The following is a 22,592-nucleotide window of genomic DNA, read 5'->3' as shown; positions in this document are numbered from 1 at the left end:
AATTTTGACATTTTATTTTGATCTGGCAAGCTTTTTCCACAAGCAGTGAAACACGTATGGTAGGGTACTACGTAAATGTCTCCAGGGTAATTGCCGGCATGACATAATTACTAGGTAATGTACTGTTAACAGCTGAATTGATGTGTGGTTGTTGTACAAATGAGACCACCTTTAATTGTTTCGCCATGCACAACCAACGAAAAATGGCTCGAACTATTGAACTATCGAATAGTAACATACACAAAATCAGAGCTGCACTAATCACTGATTTTGACAGATAGTGCACTCAATATTTTGTTGTAAATTACTATATCTTGATGGCTGGTACCAGGATGCACTTATAAGGTGAGGTCCAAGCAGGATTTAAAAAGGTGGTCTCACGCGAACAGCTGTTAACAGCCAGCGAAGATGTCATATTTTTGTTTGCATTACCTTTGTTGTTATCTTCTTTCTCGCATATTCTCTGCTCATATGAGCACACGTACACACACACGTTCACAAACTTCTTTGTGTGTGTTGGTAAAACGTCGTTCAGCTTGATGGCAAAATGGCGGTTTGTACCATAGGATTTATGGTTGTTGTACAAATGAGACCACCTTTAATTGTTTTGCCATGGTTGAGCATAGGGTTTTGTTTTGCTAATGCAGCTACCTCTTAATTGTTTTTATAGAAATACATTTTTATTTATGCATTCTCAAATAATTGCTGTGTTTTATTTTAGTGCTAGATAGATAAGCCATGAAGGGAAAAATAAAACGTTTCCAAGTCTGTTTGTTTGTACCATGTCGCCGCATGATACATCCTGCTGTCGCCGTTTATTAATATATATGGTGTCATCATTCAATTTGAATGACAAAACAAAATGAGGAAGAACGCAACATGTTTATTCGCTGATTAAACGTTCTGAAGTGGTGAAATTGCTCAGGATTTTAGTATAATCCCATTTATGAATTTCGAGAAACATTTGTTTAAAATTAAAAAGACTTATTTTGTTGGTATTTAGTTATTTCAGATGTGGTGTCAGTGCACAACGTTAAAGTATAAAGCATTTAGCGGGAAGAGCGTTTTATATATTCATAAGGGTTGTTTTTCTATTCTGCTTTCGGAATAGCCGCTGAAATTTATAATTGTTTCGCAAGCGGAATTTGACAGCTATCAAATGTTTTTGTTTCCATACCAAAACGTATTTCTTTATCTGCACTTATTGTTTTCTCGAACCATTAAAATATTAACCAATGAAACAAACTAAAATGATGCCGGCAATTGTTTCATGTGTTGCCACTATAATAGTTTTTTTTCCATTTTACTCACTATAAACAGTGTACTATTTTTCCGCCGATTTTCAGCCAACATTTCGTCGACATTTTTTTTTATATGGAATTTGACAGCATTCCGCTCAAAAATCTGAACAGAATACTCAGCTATAGTCGCGGAAATTGTTAATTGTTCCACGAGCGGAATTTGACAGCAATCAAATAATTTTGTTTCAACACCAAAATACGTCTTTTTTAACTGTGTTTATTGTTTTTTTTTTTTATTTAACTTATTTCCTAGACAATAAATAAAGGAAAACAAACCATTGAAACTTATAAAACATACAAAAATGATGCCAGCAATGGTTGCAAGTGTTGCCACTTTTACTTTTTTTTGCCATTTTCCTCACTATAAGCAGATTACTACTTTTCCGCCTATTTTTAGCCAACGTTCCGCCGATATTTTTTTATACGGAATTTGAGAGAATTCCGCTCAAAAATCTGAATAACTGGTAAATAAAACACAGCAATTGTATAAATAATCTTCAAATGTGAGCAGTTTATTTGAAGTTTCGCCGTTGGTGATTGTGCTCATGAACGTCATCGATTTAGCAAACCTTATACTCTGGCAACCACACTTATCTTTCTGTCTTGTATTCATTCTTGTCTGCTCTCAATCGTCGGTTGTCATTGAGACGAGTCGTGAAGAAAATAAATTGTAAAATTGTAAAGTTTTAAAGTTTCCTTCCAGTGTTCAGCTCATTTCTAATAGATCTCCAAAAATTATTTAGTCTTTGCTATAGAAAATAATAGGCATTGTGGTTTTCTGTGGAGTTTTCGCTTAATCAAAGCTGTATGCGTGCGTGAGTGTATTTGTGTATGTGTGTGTGTTTGCAAATGATGAGCAATTTTTATATTTGCAACAGCAGCAGACCATACCCAAAACGATTTTACAATTGATTTTTGCATGCCAACCGATTTATACACATATAGATGAAGTGAAAAAACCAACGTGTTTTCTAAAAATTGTCAATGAAAGTGATTTTTTTTCCAAAATAAAAGAATCATTTAAACTAATTTCCAATATTTCCCCGCCCCAATTAAAGGAAAATTCTATAAACCATAGAGGAGTCAGAGTAACGAAACGACACCAAACGCGAATTGGTTGAGGTGTGTTTGTTCATTGGTGTGGTGCGGCGGAACACACACAGGCGCACAAGTAAAAGGAAAAACTCAAAAAAAGAAACTCAAAGTAAAAAGTTCCCATTTAATATTTCTTCTTTGCACTACTGTAGTTTCGAAAGTGTGATTATATATAACAAAAGAAAACAAATAAGAAATTGGAAATAACAAGGTGCATACCTTTAAAAAAGAGATTAAATTCACATTAAAGTGAATTTGAGCTTGAAATCTGAAGTAACTAACATCACCAGCATCAAGAAAATTCGAACAAAATGTCTGCAGAACGTGAAATACCAGCGGAGGACAGTATTAAAGTCGTTTGTCGTTTTCGTCCATTGAACGACAGCGAGGAAAGAGCCGGCTCAAAATTTATTGTTAAATTTCCCAACAGTGCTGAGGAGAACTGTCTGTCCATAGGGGTAAGTTAATGTTAGAGCTAAGAAGAAAAAGCCACCTTATGTGAGTATTATTTTGATGGCGAAATTTAATTTGTGGGGGGTATTTGTTTAACTTCAGCGAAGGCAGCCACTTTATATTTTGGGGTTAGGTTTAATTGTCAGATGACGTCATTTTGTCCATAACCCCCCATTTTCGTGGTGTTTCTTTCGATATTTGTTTTCGTTATAGTTTGGCATTGTTCTCTCTCAATCCAAGTGTGTGGATGTATGTGCGAGGAGTCAGCTAACGAATCCAAATAAGAGCTGTAATATAAGAAAATAACATTACAAGCACCAACAACAACAACAACAGCGATTGATGTGTATTAAAATTAATGTCAATAACAAAGTGTTGCCATTTTGTGTTGTACTTGTATGGAATTGCATTCGTCAAGTTGTGGGCTTCAACAGACAGCCAGCCAGCCAGCCAACCCTCATCGTTGTCTATCTCTACTCTTGTACTTTGGCATGTTACTGAAGTTATTCATCCAAAACCAATTAGAATATAAAGAGTAAAAGAAATTTTCTTTTATACGTAACAGATAATAACGTAGTGCATCAGCAATGGAGGGGGGCCAAAAGGTGATAGTCAGGTGTTGTAGAGCTGTTTCACCACCAAGTCTATTTTCGTTAATGATCTTAGGAAATTTAATGGGTGAGCGATGGAATATTTTGGTTATAAAGGGACATTTTGTTTTGTATAGGTAAAACATAGGTTTGGGAAAAAATATATTCCCATTAATAGTTTATTGTCCTAACTTTCTTTGGGTGTAACACCTCTGATATCGATGATAGTTGTTACGCTGCACTATGGCCCAATAAGCAGTTTTAGAAGCAAAAAATACCAGTATGCAGCTAGGAATCTAAAATGTTGAAACATCGGCTGTGACGGAATCAAAATTACGCTGAAAAAATTTTGAGCCTATAAGATCTATGCCACGCCTACTTATAGCGGTGGGCTATAAGTAGTACGTTTTATATACATTTTTCAGGAATTTGTTTTTTTACAACTTAACATATTGATATCCAACCCTAAAGGTTAGGTTAGGTTATGTTGAAAAGAGTGCAGATATTAATCCGCCCCATGCCACTATGGTCATACACCTAAGCCAGTAATCGGAATGTTGTGCGCTCTAAAAACTATAATGTAACGTCTAAAAAGAAAATTTTAAGTTAGGAATTCTGTGCTACTTACAAAATCCTCAATTGTTTTCAATACCACTCCCCTAAAATGGTTCATGTCTTGTATTGTATCTCCACCTAAGTGCCAGTATCTGTTAGATGCGAAAGTCGTGCAATGAAAAAGGAAATGCTCCAACGTTTCATCATCTTCCCCGCATGCCCTACACATGGTATCACTTGCCGCACCGATTTTACATAAGTGAGCTCGTAGTTCTATATGTCCCGTTATGATACTAATAGCTATACTGACCTCCTTGCTTCCTTTCAGTAATACCCTCGTCTTCTCACGATCTGGATACCCCCATAGGATTTTCGCCGTCCCACCGACCTGCGCATTCATCGCCCGAAAAACTTCGGGTTAACCAAGTTTGTTGACGGCAGTCCTGTAGCCTTCACCGCCAAATCGTCTGTCCTTTCATTTCCCTTTACTCCGTTATGGCCCGGCACCCAAACGATGCGGATTTTCCCATCCTCAGAGAAGGCGTTAATCTCCTTCTTACACTGCAAAACTGTTCGTGACCTTACCGTCCTGGTTGTTATTGCCCTTGTGGCAATTTTACTGTAGGTAAAGATGTTCGCACTCGACGTCCTCGCGTTAGCACCACACCACTTCACGCATTCCGTGATCGCCCGGATCTCCGCCTGCATGGCCGTATTATGGTCAGGCATTCTAAAACACATCTCAGTCCCTGGGTTCTCAATGTTAACAACCAGGCCCACTCTGTCCTCTAGCTTTGATCCATCCCTGTAACATGATCTTCCGGATGGCAATACTAGGGTTCCGTCAATCCAAGACCGCCGTTGGCAGCCTCGAACTCGACTTCAAGGTTCATCTCAGGTATCCGATCGGAAATCTCTTCCCTTCCTTCTACGTTTCCTATAGTGGCCTCGATTATACCGCGATGGTATGAGCTGCTCCCATCCTCAATCCCTTCTCCCATCGCTTTAAGTCTCATAGCCGCAGTGGCTCCCTCACACTTAATCTGTATGTCAATGGGTCGGATATATAGAATAGTCTCCAGTGCCCCAGTGGTCGTGGGCCTTATCGCTGCGCTTATGCTAAGACAACATGTTCTCTGAACCTGTTGTATAGTCCTTATGTTGCACATTTTCTTCAAAGCAGTCCACAAAACTACTGAGGCGTAAGTAAGTATTGGGCTAATCACGCTCCTGTAGAGCAAGTGGACTATCCTAGTATTCAGGCCCCATTTCTAGCCTACGGCCCGTCTACATAGTGCCCAACATCTGTGAGCCTTCTCAGTACGCTCCTGAATGTGACACTTCCAATTCAGTTTCCTGTCCAATATCACACCTAAGTATTTGAACTTGTTAGATATCGAAATCGTCTTATTGAGGAAACGTTGTGCGTTAAATTGGCCCACCTTCCCCTTCCTTGTGAACAGGCATATTTCAGTCTTCTCTGGGTTAGCATTGAGACCTCTGGGTCAAGCCCAGTCATATGCCATATGCAAGACCCTTTCGGCCCTTCAGCATAGCTCGTTCGGATCCTTACCCCTAAGAAGTATTATAACATCGCAGACGGAATCAAATCCCTCCTCAGTCAGCATCCGTAATAGGTCATTTATGGTGGCGTGCCCTGTGCCACTTTCTCTCTTATATTTATGCCATGGGACACACAATTTATCCACCTGTTCTTTGACATATGGTTTATCCAGTCTGTAAGGACCGGGTCCACCCGGTACTGGTCTAAGGATTGGATCAGTGTGTCGGTCCGCACATTGTTAAAAGCCCCCTCGATGTCAATGCATGCCGCCAGTGTGTATGTTTTGGCATCGAAGGATTCTTCTATTTTATGCACAACCTCATGCAGGGCAGTCTCCACCGACCTTCCCTTGACATAGGCATGCTGTTTGTATTTGAGCAGTTCGCTGGATGTCATACTATTTATCATGGTGTCCACAATACGTTCTATGGTTTTTAGTAGAAAGGACGTAAGGCTTATGGGCCTGTAGGCCTTTATAGTCACATAACTTGCCTTGCCGGGCTTGGGTATAAACACCACCTTTGCCTCCTGTCCGGCTTTCGAAATATATGAAAGTCCTAAGCACGCTGTTAAAATTTTGGCCAGACGAGGCTCCAGATAGTCTGCCTCTTCCTGTAGTAACGCCGGAAATATTCCATCAGGTCCGGGCGACTTAAATGGTTTGAAGCTCCTCAAGGATTCCTTCACCATACATTCCGTTATTATAAACCTTCGATCAACGTTAGTTGATCCCTTAGTTGATGAGTCATTTCGTATCCTGTGGAAAATGGGTTTTCATCAAAAGCCTCAACATGTTCTCCGTTGTCTCTGCTCTCACTCGCTTGTCGTCTACTAAAGTTTCAGTTTGGACATTAATTTTTGAGAGAAACTTTTTTATGTTGGCGGCGTAATTAACGCTATCACATTTTGCCGCTCTGATAATCTTATTGTATTCCTTGAGCCGTATGTAATACACATCCCCATAAACTTCCGCCTCTTTACGACGTGCTCTGTTATAAAGTCTGCGGACCTCTTTCCCAATATTGCGAATCTCCCCGGTAATCCTGGGTTTTTCTTGGGCTGATTTCATTTACCGAAGAGGACAACTATCTTCGAAGGACCCCACCAGTGCAGTCGTAATCCTGTTGACATTTTCGTCAATGTCTTCTATGCTTGGACAATCTAAATTATTTTGGCCAAGTCTTCTTCTGAGTAGCCTTCCGAATTTTGTCCAGTTGGTTTTCAACTTATTCCGGAATCTTATCTAAACCTAATGTAGCGATGGTCAGAGAAGGATTGTTCCATGGATACCCTCCAATCCTGAACTTCATCGATCAGATTTTCTGAACATATCGTCACATCTAATACCTCCTTCCTAATCCTATTAACAAATGCAACGTTGTTACCAATGTAAAGTGTTAGTAGGTCGTTTGTATTTAAGAACTCGGCCAGGGCTTGGCCCGCTTATTAGTGTTGGTACTACCCCACGAAATGTGGTGAGAGTTCGCATCGCACCCTATTAGTACCTCGTTTCCTGTCTTTTTTGCTTTCCTCACCAGCCGTTGCAGCTCCCACGTGGGTGGCGGTGTCGGAGAGTCGAAAGGCAGACAAAGTGATGGCAGGTATGCCCCACCGTTTCCCTGTCTCACCACTGTTGCAACCGACGTTGACACTGTTGCATACTTGGCTTAGATATTAGTTGCAGAAATCTTCGTGCAAAATTTCAGGTAAATCGGGTGAGAATTGAGTCCTCTAGGAACTTAAAATGTATAATTGGCAAATCGGTTTATACGGGAGCTATATCAGGCTATGAAGCGATTTGAACTATACTTGCCATGAATTGATGATCATAGGACGAGTCATTGAGCAAAATTTCATCCAATTCGTATAATATTTGCGCCTTGTAATGCTCAAGAAGTATAATCGAGAGATTGATTTATATAAGAGCTATTTCTGAAGGAGGCCACCGTAGCGCAGAGGTTAGCATGTCCGCCTATGACGGTGAATGCCAGGGTTCGAATCCTGGCGAGAACAACATAAAACAAATGTCAGCGGTGGTTATCCCCTCCTAATGCTGGCAACATTTGTGAGGTACTATGCCATGTAAAACTTCTATCCAAAGAGGTGTCTCACTGCGGCACGACGTTCGTTTGAATAACAAATTTCATTGACTCATTTCACACTATGACATCTCTAATTTGAACTATTTGTGTTCGATAGATACTACTGTGATTAGATAATATATTCGAAGTGCTCAAATATCCATTATCAATATATAGGCTAACATCGAAACTAGCAGCAACAATGTCATTATTCTTATTTAGGAATAATCTTACAAGCTATTGTCAATGTAGGCATTTGCATTTCCAATAGCTATGGTCGTAAAGCACAATTGACAAGCCATACCTATAGGAAATTTTATAAAATTCCAATTGTTCTGCAATTTGTACAACCTTTCCATTTTTATGAAAAAGAAAAGCAATACTAGAAGTTCCCTTAGAAAGTTTCACAAATGAAAGCACAATTTAGAGTGAAAATATACAGATTCGTTTAAATTGAATATTTCAATCTTTGACGCAACGAGACATCATTTATCGTTCCAAACAGCCATTCATGTTTTCATGCATACACTTGTGTATATATTTATGTATGACATAAAACACTCTACCAAGCAGAGGTGGCAGCAATCTTCCTTGTGGCGCACGCATTCTCTCGCTTGCTTCATACATTGGACATGATTGACACAAGGGCTGTCTTGCAGGCATTAGTGGAAAAATCAACAACAATAAACACCCTCCCACACAAAAACTAGAGCTTGTTTGAGGCATTGCTTTACTTGAACTTTAACGTATTGTGTATATTAAAACCAAATTTGTTCAACCTTGCACACTTTGCCGCTCTTGCGCTGCTCGCATTTATTTGTGGGAATATTCATGAACCCCAATATGACAATGCCGGCATGTTTGGTGGTATTATTTCCAAGTGTAGTTGTAAAAAGAAATATGACTCATTGCCATTTTTTCTTTATGGAATGCCGCGTTCGTATGTATAGTGGAGACCAGAGTTTCTTAACATCTTTTGTACAGTGCATTTGTTTATGGTACTTACGATTCAGTAGAAAATAACATTTGTTTAAACGCTTATTATTAAATATGAATGATAAAAGCTTTTCGGAAAAGCGTTTTAAAAATAAAAAAAATAATGCAAGATATTATTTTTAACAATGTAGGGTTCCTGAATTAGGGATAAATCCACTGAGATAAAAAAAATCGTTCCAGACGGCCAATGATTGATGCGGATTAATCTACAACGCTCCAGTTGCCTCGCTCGAAAATCCTTTTTACTTCGGGAGTCGGATATGGCAAAATCGTAAACAGACCCTAAGCCTCCACTTCCTGTCCGTTGGCCTCCGCTCTCTCATCAGTGTGTTGTAGATTGTTTTCTACCTTTCTGTGTGGAGCCCAATCTTCTTCTCTGCCAGTCTCTTCAGCAGCCCGGACTCGACTCCTTTAATCGGGATTAATGCCTTTTTCACTTCGCGAATAGGCAGCCATCGACATTCCCTTTACATTAGTCCTTTTCAGATGGGCAAAAGTCTTCCAAAAGGATTCCCGCACTTTCCATAACGGCCACCATCTGCCACGATGGAGTTTTTCCGAAAATAATTATGCACCTGTAGTGCTTACCCCACTTGATTCTTGCGGTATTAGCGCAGTCTGCAGGCCATTTCCTCGGCTGGTTAATCTCGCAAATGAATTAAGCTGCCACAAAGAAGACAATTTCTCAAATGTCTGAGACTCCTCTAGGTTGAGACAGAAGTCTCCGTTGCCGTGGGTAGATTCTGGTCTACCCATATCCAGATTTGATATGGGTAGACCAGAAATTGTGTTCCACGAAGGCCAATCCCGGCACAGAATAGCTATGAGCACCCCACAGGCTGGAACATTCAGGTCCGATCTGTGTGGTGTCCATTGCTTTCACGACAAGCTTTGCTGCGAGCTGCCGGTCCATAGGTTGCGGTTATTGGAATGTTCCGTACGGAGTAGCTGCAACGGCAGTCGCGGACAATTAGCGGTATCGAGCGGAGAGTCTCAGTGAGAGGCCGCGCGGCACAGGCTCTTGCTCAAATACTGAGTGCCTATTATGCCCGGTATGACAAGACGGTTTATTGGCGACTTTAAATAACCCATGGCCATCATGTTCTCGTGGCGATCGGTCCTTTGGACCGGAACTAGTGACGTATCTAGATTTGAATATTCCTGCACTATCCTATGTCCTCTCGTGATGAAGAACCGCTGTTCAGTTAATTTCTATTATATAGTCTCTGTGCGGGCTTGTTCTCTCTTTTGTCTACAAACCTTTGTTGCAAACTGGCCATTTGTGACAAATGGAATACAGCGACCTTTGTTAGCAGAAATATATGTGTGTGGTTTATATAAGCGATTTTGTGGTACATATTACGGTCAAATGAGTGGATGGATAGAACGAGAAGCGACGAATTTATATGAAAATTCTCCATAAAGAAAAGCCTTGAAAATGACGAATTAATTTTCAATAAAAGAAGAAGAAGAATTACAAAGAAAATTGTTGTTGGGTGTGAATGTAAAGCCATAGGTGGGAGTATTAGTGATGAGAATAAGTGAAACAAATGGTGCGAGAGAAAGAGTATCACTTTTTAGGTGAGGGTGTTGTGAGAGTGTGATGTGCGTGGCCATGCTTGGCATGCAGGTCAACCAAGTTCTTATGGCTCGGCTTTGGCGTGCGAGGCATTTTCATTTTTGTTGTTTCAATATGTTTTGCGAGGCTACACAACAATACAAAAAAGTTTCTTACTGCAGGTCATGTGTAATAGCTGGGTTTTATAAAAGCGAGTTTGTGGTATATATTACGGCCAAACCGCTGAATTAATTTGAATGAAATTGTCATGAATCGAAAGATATTTTTCCAGGGATGTGAAGAATATATATGAAAATTGATTTTCCGAAAAGAAAAGCCACGAAAATGAGTATTTATTTTAATTTCAAAGAAGAAAAAGCAGAAACACAACTAATTATTGTTGTTGATTTTTCTTAAGGATCCGTTATTTGTGTGAAAGCGACGCTATAAGTGGCAGTAATAGAGGTGAGAGGTGACAGGCATGTGAAAGAGAAAGAATATGCTAAAAGAGGTCCATGATGGGGTGCGGGTGTGTGACCCTACTTGGTGTTCTTTGGATGAATGTTAGTCAGTAGCAGGATGCACTTATAAGGTGAGGTCATGCGAACAGCTGAGTACAATTTTTTTATTCATGTTTTGATGTTGCAGTAAATCTAAATGTCATAGGCTTGATAACATATTGGAGATTTTTGTCTAAAAATGTTAAAAAGTTGTTCTATTTGTTCCGATATTCCACACATAAGCAACAAAGAAGTGCTATAATGATGAAAATACAAATATAAAACACATTTGAAGAAGATAAATTGTAAAACAAAGTTTATTTCTATTTACGGCATTTGTGACTCAAGGTAGTTTCATTGGGGATAGATTTTTGTTGTTTTGCTAAAGAACCAACCTAATAATTGTACAACGATCAGTAACTTAATCTGCGGCTAGGGACAATAACCAAGATATATTCATTTATAGGTTGCCCAACAACAAAATATTGAATGCACTATCTGTCAAAATCAGTGATTAGAGTAACTCTGATTTTGTGTATGTTACTATTGGGTTGGCCAAAAAGTAATTGCGGATTTTTTAAAAGAAAGTAAATGCACTTTTATGAAAACTTAAATGAACTTTAATCAAATATACTTTTATTACACTTTTTTTCTAAAGCAAGCTAAAAGTAACAGCTGATAACTGACAGAAGAAAGAATGCAATTACAGAGTCACAAGCTGTGAAAAAATTTGTCAACGCCGACTATATGAAAAATCCGCAATTATTTTTTGGGCAACCCAATAGTTTCGTTGTTTGTGTGTGTTATGGTTCTTAACTTTGCGAGAAAAAATTGTACTCAGCTGTTTACGGTACACTATCTATTAATTATGTCATGACAATAACGTGTGCAATGAAGTATGTTGGCAACGGTTAACTACAAGTTTGGTAACGCACTTATATAAACATTTAAGTAAACAATTAAAGGAGTCAAAGTAAATAACTGATTGTGTTGCCAGATTTAATGAATGAAATAGCGGAGGCAGTATTTTTGCTTACATATTGTGATGGGTCCCCTTATGTTTTAAGGTAAAATATCAATATCTTTTTGTATGTTTCTATTTTCGTATCGACTTAGGGGTCGATTATAGATAGCAACCCAATTTCAGTTGTGTTGCCAACGGGCAAATTTGTTAATAGAAATGTTATTTTTTTATTGAATCTCGTCCGATTTGACAGAGGGCGCAATTCTCGTCCGATTTGACAGAAATTTTGCACATAATGTTTTGATATCACTTCCAACGACTGTACAAAGTGTGGTCCAAATCGGTCCATAACCTGGTATAGCTGCCATATAAACCGATCTTGGCTCTTGACTTCTTGAGTCTCTAGAGGGCGCAATTCTCCTCCGATTTGACTGAAATTTTGCACATAGTGCTTTGTTGATGCCCTGTTCACACTGACCATTTAAAACATTGCAATTTTAAATAAATGACATTTATATATATGCATATAAGAATATACGTACATATATCCTTTGTAGGGTCGGAAATGGATATTTCGATGTGTTGCAAACGTAATGACTATCCTACGGTGGTGGGTGTAAAAATGTCTGGGTGATACGGACTGCAGACTGCCACTAAGGCCTAACCCATATAACTACAATAAAATGCCTACGAATAGAGAGAAAAAATTATTTCTTCGAATTAGGGGAAAAACTTCATCAAAATTAAATAAATTAAAATTATCAAATGCCACTTTGTTTCAGATAAGACTAGCGAATCAAAATTCTTGCAAATAAGGGTTTTGTGATAGTTGTTCGTAGTTTGGCTTTCCAGTGTAGGTTCGTGATTTTCACTAGAGCCCTTGGCGATCTCAACTGCAAATGTATTTACGTACCGGCATCGATCAAGGATCATTCCTGTTTCCTCTCCGCCAAAAACAACAACTGGAATCATTGTTTTATGTTATGTTTACACGAACTTAACCTCATTGAACTTTAATTTATCTATCTACCACAATTTCCTTTCTTTACCTTGTGGTTTAATATCAGAATTAATTTAAAGATACATATTAAACATATTTTAAAGTAAACAACAGAGTTATGAGTTATGTTCATAAGCCTCTGTGCCACAAAGGGATTTTGTCTACAGCACAACAACGTGGCATTCGTTGAGAGGCAGTGATTGGATGAATTCATAACATCATCGCTTAAAAAGTCCAAAATGCTCATTCATTTGTTTTTGTTTCTTTTATTGTCATTTGTCTATTCTTTTCACCGTATTTTCCACATTAATTATTTAGCCAAAGCCCCTTGAAATAGTGGAAAAATTGTTGTAGTGTATATTTCTGTGTTTTGTTTCACTTTTTTTATTTTTATTTTTCTCTTTGTTTTTGTTTTTTTTTCATATTATCCATCCATCCATCCACCATCATCTTTCTGTTTTCAGGCATTCATAATTCATTTCACCGGTGCTACTTAAGTTGTTGTTGTTGTTGCTTGCTTTTGGTAGAAAATATTTTTTTGATGGCGAGATGAGAAAAATTTTGTGCTTGACTTTGAAATATGGTAGCACATTGCGTGCACTATCATATAGTATGTATAATATTTGTGGGGGAAAAAAAGTTTCATAAAGTTCACTTTATTGAAAAATGTACTTGAAATTGGTTTAAAACATTTTCTTAATATTTTTTTAAGGAATTTTAGTATTCAATTTCTAGACTTGTCTTGAACATACTTCGTATTGTGTCCAAAATGCTTAAACAATCATCGAATTGAAAGAGATTCATTAGAGTGGCCCAAAAAAAAAATTTTTTTAGAAACGTATGCTCTCCAAAGATGGATGTAGTTCTTTCCAAAGGTTCTGTTTGAAGTTTTGGTAAAAATAAATAGTAAATTTTTGGCCATGAACATTCTACTAAGGAATAGGGGAAAACTTCGCACACAATGAGTGCAGCCCGATTTTTAAGCTCAATGCGAACGGGGTGCCGCATTGCGACACCTCTTTGGCATAATACCTCACAAATGTTGCCAGCATTAGGAGAGGAAAACCACCGTTGACATTTTTTTTTGATGGTCTCGCCAGGATTCGAACCCTGCGTTCAGCGTCATCGGCGGATATGCTAACCTCTAGTATGAAATTCGTAAACAAAGTACAAATTTATAAGGCATTTATGGTTAAAATTCTATCCTTTCTGAATTGATTGTCTGTCTATCGTTATTTTTGGTAAAAATCAGTTCAGATTTGGATATAAAGCGTGACTTTTTAAGATTTATACGAAAGTTTTTCAAAAAAACACATACAATTCAGAAAATTGCATGAAATTTTTATTTGAATTGATAGTACGGTCCAAATAAATAAATGTTTGAAGATTATTTCATGCAAATGTTGACCGTGACTGCGCTTATTCCAGTTTTGGCATACTATTTCCAACATTTCGGCCGCTATCTCACGAATAAATGCTTCAATGTTTTCTACCAATGCGTCAATTGAAGCGGGTTTGTCTGTATAGACATTAACTTTAACATAGACCCACAGAAATAGTGTAAAGGCGTTAAATCGCACGATCTAGGTAGGCGGCCAATTGACCGATCCCGAACGTGAAATAAAATGTTCACCTAACCCACCTCTCAATAAGACCATTGTTACGCGTGCTATGTGGCATGTGGCACCGTCTTCTCAAGCAAGTCAAGCTCTTGCATTATGGGCAAAAAAAAGTTGGATATAATTTCACGCTAGCCATCACCATTCACAGTTACGATACGATTCGCATCATCTTTGAAGAAGTACGTTCCAATGATGCCACCAGCCAATAAACCGCACCAAATTGTGATTTTTTTCTCGATGCATTGGTAGCTCTTGGAATGCTTCTGACTGATCTTCACTCCGACAATTCTGCTTATTTACGTACCCATTGAGACAAAAATTAGCTTCGTCCATAAAATGGAAGAAGCGCGCCATGAACTTTCTTGACAGAGCACGCATTTCGATAATAAAATTCAATAATTTGCAAGCGGTGTTCGTTTATAAGACGATTCATGGTTAAATTATAGACCAAATTAAAGAAGTTTGACAGTGAAATAAAACACGAAACGTGCGTGAGCTGTTTAAAAAAAAATTATTGCCAAGAATATAACAGCTTAAAAATTACACTTTAGTCCCATTAAGGCTTCTCGGTGTCTAAACCAAATATGTCCAGATCGACCCAATATGGGTATAGTAGAGTTATAATTGAATAGGATAATAAATTTGTCCATGGTGGTGAGTATCCAAAGTATGGTACCGCACCGCGGTGTTTTTACGGGATAGCTGTGAGCACCACAGAGGCTGGAACAATGAGGTCCAGTCAGTGTGGTGTTCATTGCTCTCACGAGAAGCTTAGCTGCGAGCTACCGGGCGCATCCACACGTTGCGGATAGTAGAATGCTCCATACGGAGTAGTGGGAACGGCAGTCGCGGACAATCAGCGGTATCGGGCTGAGAGTCTCATTGAGAGGCCGGACGGCACCGGCTCTTGCACAAGTACTGAGTGCATAAGATGTTCGATATGTCAAGGCGAGTTATGGTCGCCTTTAAATAACCAATGGCCGCACTGTTCCCACGGCGATCGGTCTTTTGGCCCGGAACGAGCTTACTCACCTACAGGAGCTTGACGAGGATCGCCACCTTCACATGAAAATGTGGCTACAACAACAACAACGTGTTAATTTTTCTAAGGGAATGCAAATTGTTTTAATTTTTAGAATTCAAAGTTGGAATTGCGTATTTTATGACCGTATTTTTACATATTAATCACGTTCCCGCAATAAATTTAATACACCACTTAAAACATAAAATTTGGAAACTATAAAACACTCAGTACAAATGGTGTAATAAACATACATATTTTATTTCCGTCAAACAATGCACTTGGTAAAATTTTTCATTTTAAAAATGCTTTCCATATGTAGAGGGAGCTATGTGAGCTAATACGAGTACAATAATTTTCTAAACAAGCAGGCGGGGTCGCTTTATGCTTTTCCAGCAAATGCTTACTAAGTGTTTTGCTTCTTGAACTGAATGTAACAAGCCAACAAAATGTTGTTTCACAAAAGCATTACACACCACAATTGGAATAATTAAAAAATGACTATCTTCATTACAATTTGTGTATTTTTGTATTCATACATCTATATTTGAATTTTTTAGGATACAATTTTTTTTTTCATTTGTATCTTCGCCGAAAGAAATATGACCTAATTCATGTGTTTGGTATTAAAAATGATTCATTGTATGGAGAGATAAATACAGTAAAAGAGAATGCGATAGAGAGGGAGAGATGCTAATGCCGCAATTAACAAAAAAAAATATTTATTTAATTGAGGGACAGTGTATCACTACAATTTGGACTTCGCAATTAAGTAACACTAGACAACAGGATTTTTAATTACCATGCATGTCTTTCTATTTGTATTTTTTAATGAAAGCTTAAAACAAAGAATGGTCAGCCAAAGTGAACCCTTTAGTTAACTAACAGCAATATCGGGTATAACAAAAATGTGATTGATATGGTTTTTCTTTTTTTACCTTTGGATTAGTTACGGAAAAACGGCAATCGTAACCTAGACGCTTCGGTTAGACACCTAATAGCCATTGAATTCGCTTTAGTATAAAGTAGAAGTCCGCTTAAAGTTGGCATCTGCCTGTGCCCAGCGTCACGTCAACGACACGATGTTGCAATGACCAGTCAAGACTCCAATCGAAGGTCATGTTTTCTCAGTTCCAGGCTAAGCGACGTGCTGTTCCGCACAATACTCGGCCATAAAACTTTTAACAACGTTGAGTTTTTAATAATTTTTAAGTTATATTTTACTTATCACACCCACCACCGTAGGATAGGTGGTATATTCATTTAGTCATTCCGTTTGAAACACATCGAAATATAAATTTCCGACTCTACAAAGTATACATATTTCGGATCGTCGTAAAATTCTAAGACGACTTAACGATGTCCGTGTGTCTGTACGTCTATCCATCGGTCTGTTGTAATCATTCTACAGGCTTCAAAAATTGAGATATTGAACTGAAATTTGGCCCAGATACGTCTTTTTGGTGCACGCTGGTTAAGTTCTTGAACGGGCCAAATCGGACCATATTTGGATATAGCTGCTATATAGAGCGATTTTCCGATAAAGAGTCTAATGCCCTATAAAGGGTCTCATCCGATTTCGCTGAAATTTAAAACAGTGAGTAGTTTTAGGCCTACCAACATCTGACCCAAATATGGTTAAGATCGGACTATATTTAGATATAGCTGCCATATAGACCGATCTCTCGGTAAAGGGTCTGAAGCCCTTAAAAGCATTATTATACCCACCACCGAAGGATGGGGGTATATTCATTTTGTCATTCCGTTTGCAACACATCGAAATATCCATTTCCGACCCTATAAAGTATATATATTCTTGATCAGCGTAAAAATCTAAGACGATCTAGACATGTCCGTCCGTCTGTCTGTTGAAATCACGCTACAGGCTTCAAAAATAGAGATATTGAGCTGAAACTTTGCACAGATTCTTTTTTTGTCCATAAGCAGGTTAAGTTCGAAGATGGGCTATATCGGACTATATCTTGATATAGCCCCCATATAGACCGATCGGCCGATTTAGTGTCTTAAGCCCATAAAAACCACATTTATTATCCGATTTTAGTTTCTTAAGCCCATAAAAACTACATTTATTATACGATTTTGCTTAAATTTGGGACAGTGAGTTGTGTTAGGCCCTTCGACATCCTCCGTGAATTTGGCTCAGATCGGTCCAGATTTGGATATAGCTGCCATATAGACCGATCCTCCGATTTAGGGTCTTAGGCCCATAAAAGCCATATTTATTGTCCGAAATCGCTGAAATTTGGGACAGTGAGTTGTGTTAGGCCTTTCGATACCCTTCGTGAAATTGGATCAGATCGGTCCAGATTTGGATATAGCTGCCATATAGACCGATCCTCCGATTTAGGGTCTTAGGCCCATAAAAGCCACATTTATTATCCGATTTTGCTGAAATCTGGGACAGTGGGTTGTGTTAGGCCCTTCGACATCCTCCGTGAATTTGGCTCAGATCGTTCCAGATTTGGATATAGCTGCCATATAGACTGATCCTCCGATTTAGGGTCTTAGGCCCATAAAAGTCACATTTATTATCCGATTTTGCTGAAATTCGGGACAGTGAGTTGTCTTAGGCCCTTCGATATATTTCTTTAATTTGGCTGCCACATAGATCGATCACTCGATTTAAGGTTTTGGACCCATAAAAGGCGCATTTATTGTCCGATGACGCCGACATTTGGAACGGTGAGTTAAGTTAAGCCCCTTGTCATAATTCTGCATTATGGCACAGATCGGTCCAGATTTGGATATAGATGCCATATAGACCGATCTCTGGGTTTTAGGTTTTGGGCCTATAAAAGGCGCATTTATTGTCCAATTTCGTCGAAGTTTGGAACAGTGATTTGCGTTAGGCCTATCTATCTAGATCTATCAAAATTTGCATATAGCTGCCATATAGACCGATATCTCGATTTAAAGTCTTGGCCCAAAAAATGCGCATTTATAATCCGATTTAACTGAAATTTGACACATTGACTTATGTTAGGCTTTTCGATATCCATGTTGTATATGGTTCAGATCGGTTTATTTTTAGATCCAAAGTTCAGCCCGGCCGAACTTAATGCCTTCTTACTTGTTTTTACCTCACCTAATTACTTTTTCCACTTTTTTGTCGAATCTAAACCACTTGTCCTTTTTTTTCAAAGTTGTAAAATTTTCATTCGTCGAAATCACGTTGTTTACAAATTTCTCTTCTGCACTTGTGAGATAAAGGGAGTAAGTCCTTAACAACACAGAAGAATCACTGACCTAAAATATGGCATAATTCTCTTCTTCTTCATCACTTAACTCTTTCATGCAAATTTCAATTCCCTTTTGACTAGCATAGGACTACGATACGATTTCTCCATACGCTTTTTTTTTCTTTTGGATTATTTGATATGCATGCACTTTGTCATGAAATCTAGCCATAAAATCATTGATGACGACATGTTCTTCTTCTCCCACCCATTCAATCTCTTGAGTTAATTCAGGTTTTTGCTCAGTTTTCTAATTGGAAGAGGAAGTTGGATATGAATTCTCTTTTTGTCTATGATTTATTTGTGATTCGTAAAATGCTGATGATGTTGTTGTACAAATCGCTATTTTAAACATAAATTTCACTTCGCACTGTGTGTTTGAGGTTCAAGGAAATTATCATAGGTACAGTTTTAGGTTCTAAGTTGGATTAACAATAATGTTTATACAAAATTTAAATTTTTGTGGAAGGTTTCCTAGATAGCACTCAGCAAAGTGGGTTTGGTGTGGTGTTGGTGTAAATCCCTTCAAAGCAGTTGTTCTTTACAGCCGGAGAATATAAGGTGCTCACTGTGGCAACTACTACTATTACGTGCTTTCAAAAATCCATCTATTGTTGAAAACACAGTAGGATCTAAAATAAAGAAGGGCGCGTGAGTGATTTTTCAAAAATTTTACTCAAACTTTTTCTCGTTAGTCGTGATTGTCCCGTGAGTCGTTACTCAGCCCTGCATTACCACTTACTTGCTCTTTTCATTTTTATGCACCTGCTTTAAGCCTAGTGCTGACTTCGACTTTTCACATGAACAAGATAATGCGAAAACATTCAGTAAAAGTGGTACTGAGTTCTATGAGCAAAATAGTAGCGACATGTCGCTGCATCAGAATAAATTTGTTGTAGCAGTTTGTTGTGTTCTATCTTTCGTCCGCTTGATTCTGTTGCGTGTCAAGACCCAGCAACTCTGCGACTACGATGGGGTGCGTCCACAGGGATCTGAGTCTGAGTCGAGTGGGTCTGGCTGGGCAGTTAAATAGGTGACGTATATCGTGCGGTCCCTGGTTACAATCGGGACATACATCTTGCACGTCGGCATCAACCCTTGCTCTGTAGGAGTTGAGGCGACTGCATCCTCCGGAACGTAATTGAGCCAGAACTACTCTGGTTTGCCGAGGGCAGCCCGTTGTACGCACCGGATTGACCCGATGGAACTCCTCATCGGCAAGGGCTGCCGCCTCAGTATACGTGTTATGTGTTGTTGTTTGATTCTTGTTTGAGTTCCGACAAAGAGTCCATCGGATTTCCCAATAATTTAATAGGCATTTTCGCTGTGAATGAAGTCAGTACTAGGCTTTAGTCGTGATGTTATTGTGAGTTGTGAGCGCCCGTAAGCGTTTCGTGGTTAGTGTCGTGAGCACGATTTCGCGCACTAACACACGAAGAATTTTAATTCAATTACGTTCACGTAGGATCACGGGATTGGATTTGGATCTCACTCAAGAATCACATGTGACACGGCAACTCACGTACACATTTCTAACACAAACGATGATTAGTTTGTACATCAGATTCACAAAGAGGACGGCATCATCTGCTTCCAAACTAGACGAGTACATGCGCTCTTAAATTCTAGGATTGGTTATACCCTCGGTCTTTATGGGGGCTATATCAAGATATAGTACGATATGGCCCATCTTCGAACTTAATCTGCTTATGAACAAAAAAAAAGGATATGTGCAAAGTTCCAGCTCAATATCTCTATTTTGTTGTTGTTGTTGTTGTAACCACATTGGTATGTGGAGGTGGCGATCCTCGTCAAGCTCCGTATGTGAGCAAGCTAGTTCCGGTCCAAAGGACCGATCGCCGCGGGAACGTTTAGGCCATTGGTTATTTAAAGGCGCCAATAACTCGCCTTGTCATATCGAGTATCATAGGCACTCAGTATTTATGCAAGAGCCGGCGCCAACCGACCTCTCACTGAGACTCTCCACTCGATACCGCTGATTGTCCGCGACTGTAGCTCCAGCTACTCCGTATATGGAGCATTCCACTATCCGCAACCTGTGGACGCGCCCGGTAGCTCCCAGCTGAGCTTTTCGTAATGACGATGAACAGCACACAAATCAGATCTGAGGGTTCCAACCTGTGTGGTGCTCATAGTCATCCCGTGCCGGGTATCTCTATTTTAAAACACTGTAGCGTGATTTCAACAGACAGACGGACGGACATGGCTATGATATGATATGCAGTGCATTGCGTTACCAATTAGGAAAGTTAAGAGTTGGAGGGAGGAAAGAGGGAGTAGTGTTTATTGATATTCTTCTTAAATTTCTGAACGTCAATGTCGGTGGGAAAGACATTAGCCAGAAGTCGATTCCACATACGAATGGTTCGATCGAAAAATGAATTTTCTCGGTAGTGATTGGTTTGGATTGGACTGGCTAATCAATTACAAAAGGGTGTGAGTTCCTGGCAATTCTTGTATTCCTGGTGAACATCCTAACGTCAGGGATAAGAAGACGAATAACCCTGGGAACATACGCCATGAAAATAACGATAGAGCAATACAACGCTACCTACATTCCGAAGATGTTTAAGAGAAGCAATAGAGTTGGATACCCTACTGTCCCCAATCAACACCATCGTTCTCCGTTGAACCCGGTCAAGTAGATCAAAGGATGATTTTGGAGCTCCTGCCCATATATGAGAGTTATATTCCATCCTCGGCCTGATGTCGGTAGTATAGATATTGAGAAGATCAGAAGAGGTGAAATATTTCTTGCACCGCTTAAGAAAGCCCAAACACTTGAGTGCTTCTTTCGACACTTCGAATGCGTGTTTTGACCAACGGACATCACATTGTATCATCAAGAGCATCTGGCTGTTCAATATCTATACCGTCGATAGATATCGACGATTGTGTGGGTCAGTGAATGGTTTGTGAGATGAGAAATTTCTTGAGGACTGGACCTATGCAAATTTTGCCAATGAACATTCCACTAAGGAACAGGGGCAAACTTCTCACATATCAATGAGTGCAGTCCGATTTAAGTTTAAGCTCAATGATAAGGGGCCTCCTTTTTATAGCCGAGTCCGAACGGCGTGCCGCAGTGCGACACCTTTTTGGAGAGAAGTTTTACATGGCATAGTACCTCACAAATGTTGCCAGCATTAGGAGGGGAAAACCACCGCTTAACATTTTTCCTGATAGTCTCGCCAGGATTCGAACCCAGGCGTTCAGCGTCATAGGCGGACATGCTAACCTCTGCGCTACGGTGGCCTCCCTGACTGCACCTATGGTCGAATTAATATGAATGACACAGACTACTGGATCGTCAAAGAAAATAAGAAAAAGGGAAGGGGAAGGGACAGAGCCTTGTGGCACACCTGCGGTCAATGTATACCCACCTGACGAGAACCCATCTACAACAACTCGTATAGTGCGATCTCTGAAAAAGCTCGATATAAATCGAACGAAGTTATTAACGACCCCAAAATCGACTAGCTTTGATAAAAGTGCACCGTGCCAGACCCTATCAAATGCCTTGGAGATATCCAAAGCCACGACCTTACTCTCACCAAACTGGTGGATACAACGACTCCATCGTTCCCTCAAAAATGCCATTAGGTCTCCCGTAGAGCGATTTTTGCGGAACCCATAATGTCTGTCGCTAAGAAGGCCCTTAGACTCTAAGTATCTGACAAGATGATGGTTAACCATACTCTCCATAACCTTGGAGAGCGCGGAGCATATCGCAATTGGCCGGTAATTCGCAGGGTTGTTCGCTCCACATTTATTGGGGATGGGCAGAACGTTCGACATATAGAGAGGAGGACACATTTAGTTGTTGGCAGTGTCTATAATATAGGTAAAGATACTGGACCTCAAAATGAATCTATCAAAATTAGACTTTCATAGGAAATTTAAATTTTATGGCAAGTTTAGTCAAAGTTTTATTTCATCGAATTAGATTCCCTTATAATATTTCCTTCTCACTTGCCTTTAAAGCCACTGTTCATCTATTCACAAAGCAACGTT

General features: G+C 39.2%; 1 protein-coding gene across 5 annotated transcripts in view; it reads left to right on the top strand.

Moving 5' to 3' along the window:
* The first annotated feature begins 1,908 nt into the window (after positions 1-1,908).
* LOC106089600 (kinesin heavy chain) overlaps positions 1,909-22,592 on the top strand; it is a 41,537-nt gene continuing 20,853 nt past the window's right edge. Inside the window, exons 1-2 of one of the 5 annotated variants that reach the window (XM_013255497.2) lie at positions 1,909-2,112; positions 2,549-2,854. In XM_013255497.2, coding sequence (XP_013110951.1) covers positions 2,708-2,854 — 147 coding nt within the window. In that variant the 5' untranslated portion in view covers positions 1,909-2,112; positions 2,549-2,707. Of the gene's footprint in view, positions 2,117-2,359; positions 2,855-22,592 lie in introns of all 5 variants that reach the window. The other 4 variants (XM_013255495.2, XM_013255493.2, XM_013255501.2 and 1 more) reach the window with 4 other exon arrangements.

This window comes from Stomoxys calcitrans, chromosome 5 (assembly GCF_963082655.1).
Source record: "Stomoxys calcitrans chromosome 5, idStoCalc2.1, whole genome shotgun sequence".
NCBI classification, from domain to species: Eukaryota; Metazoa; Arthropoda; class Insecta; order Diptera; family Muscidae; genus Stomoxys; species Stomoxys calcitrans.
This window is presented reverse-complemented; position numbering and strand designations above follow the sequence as displayed.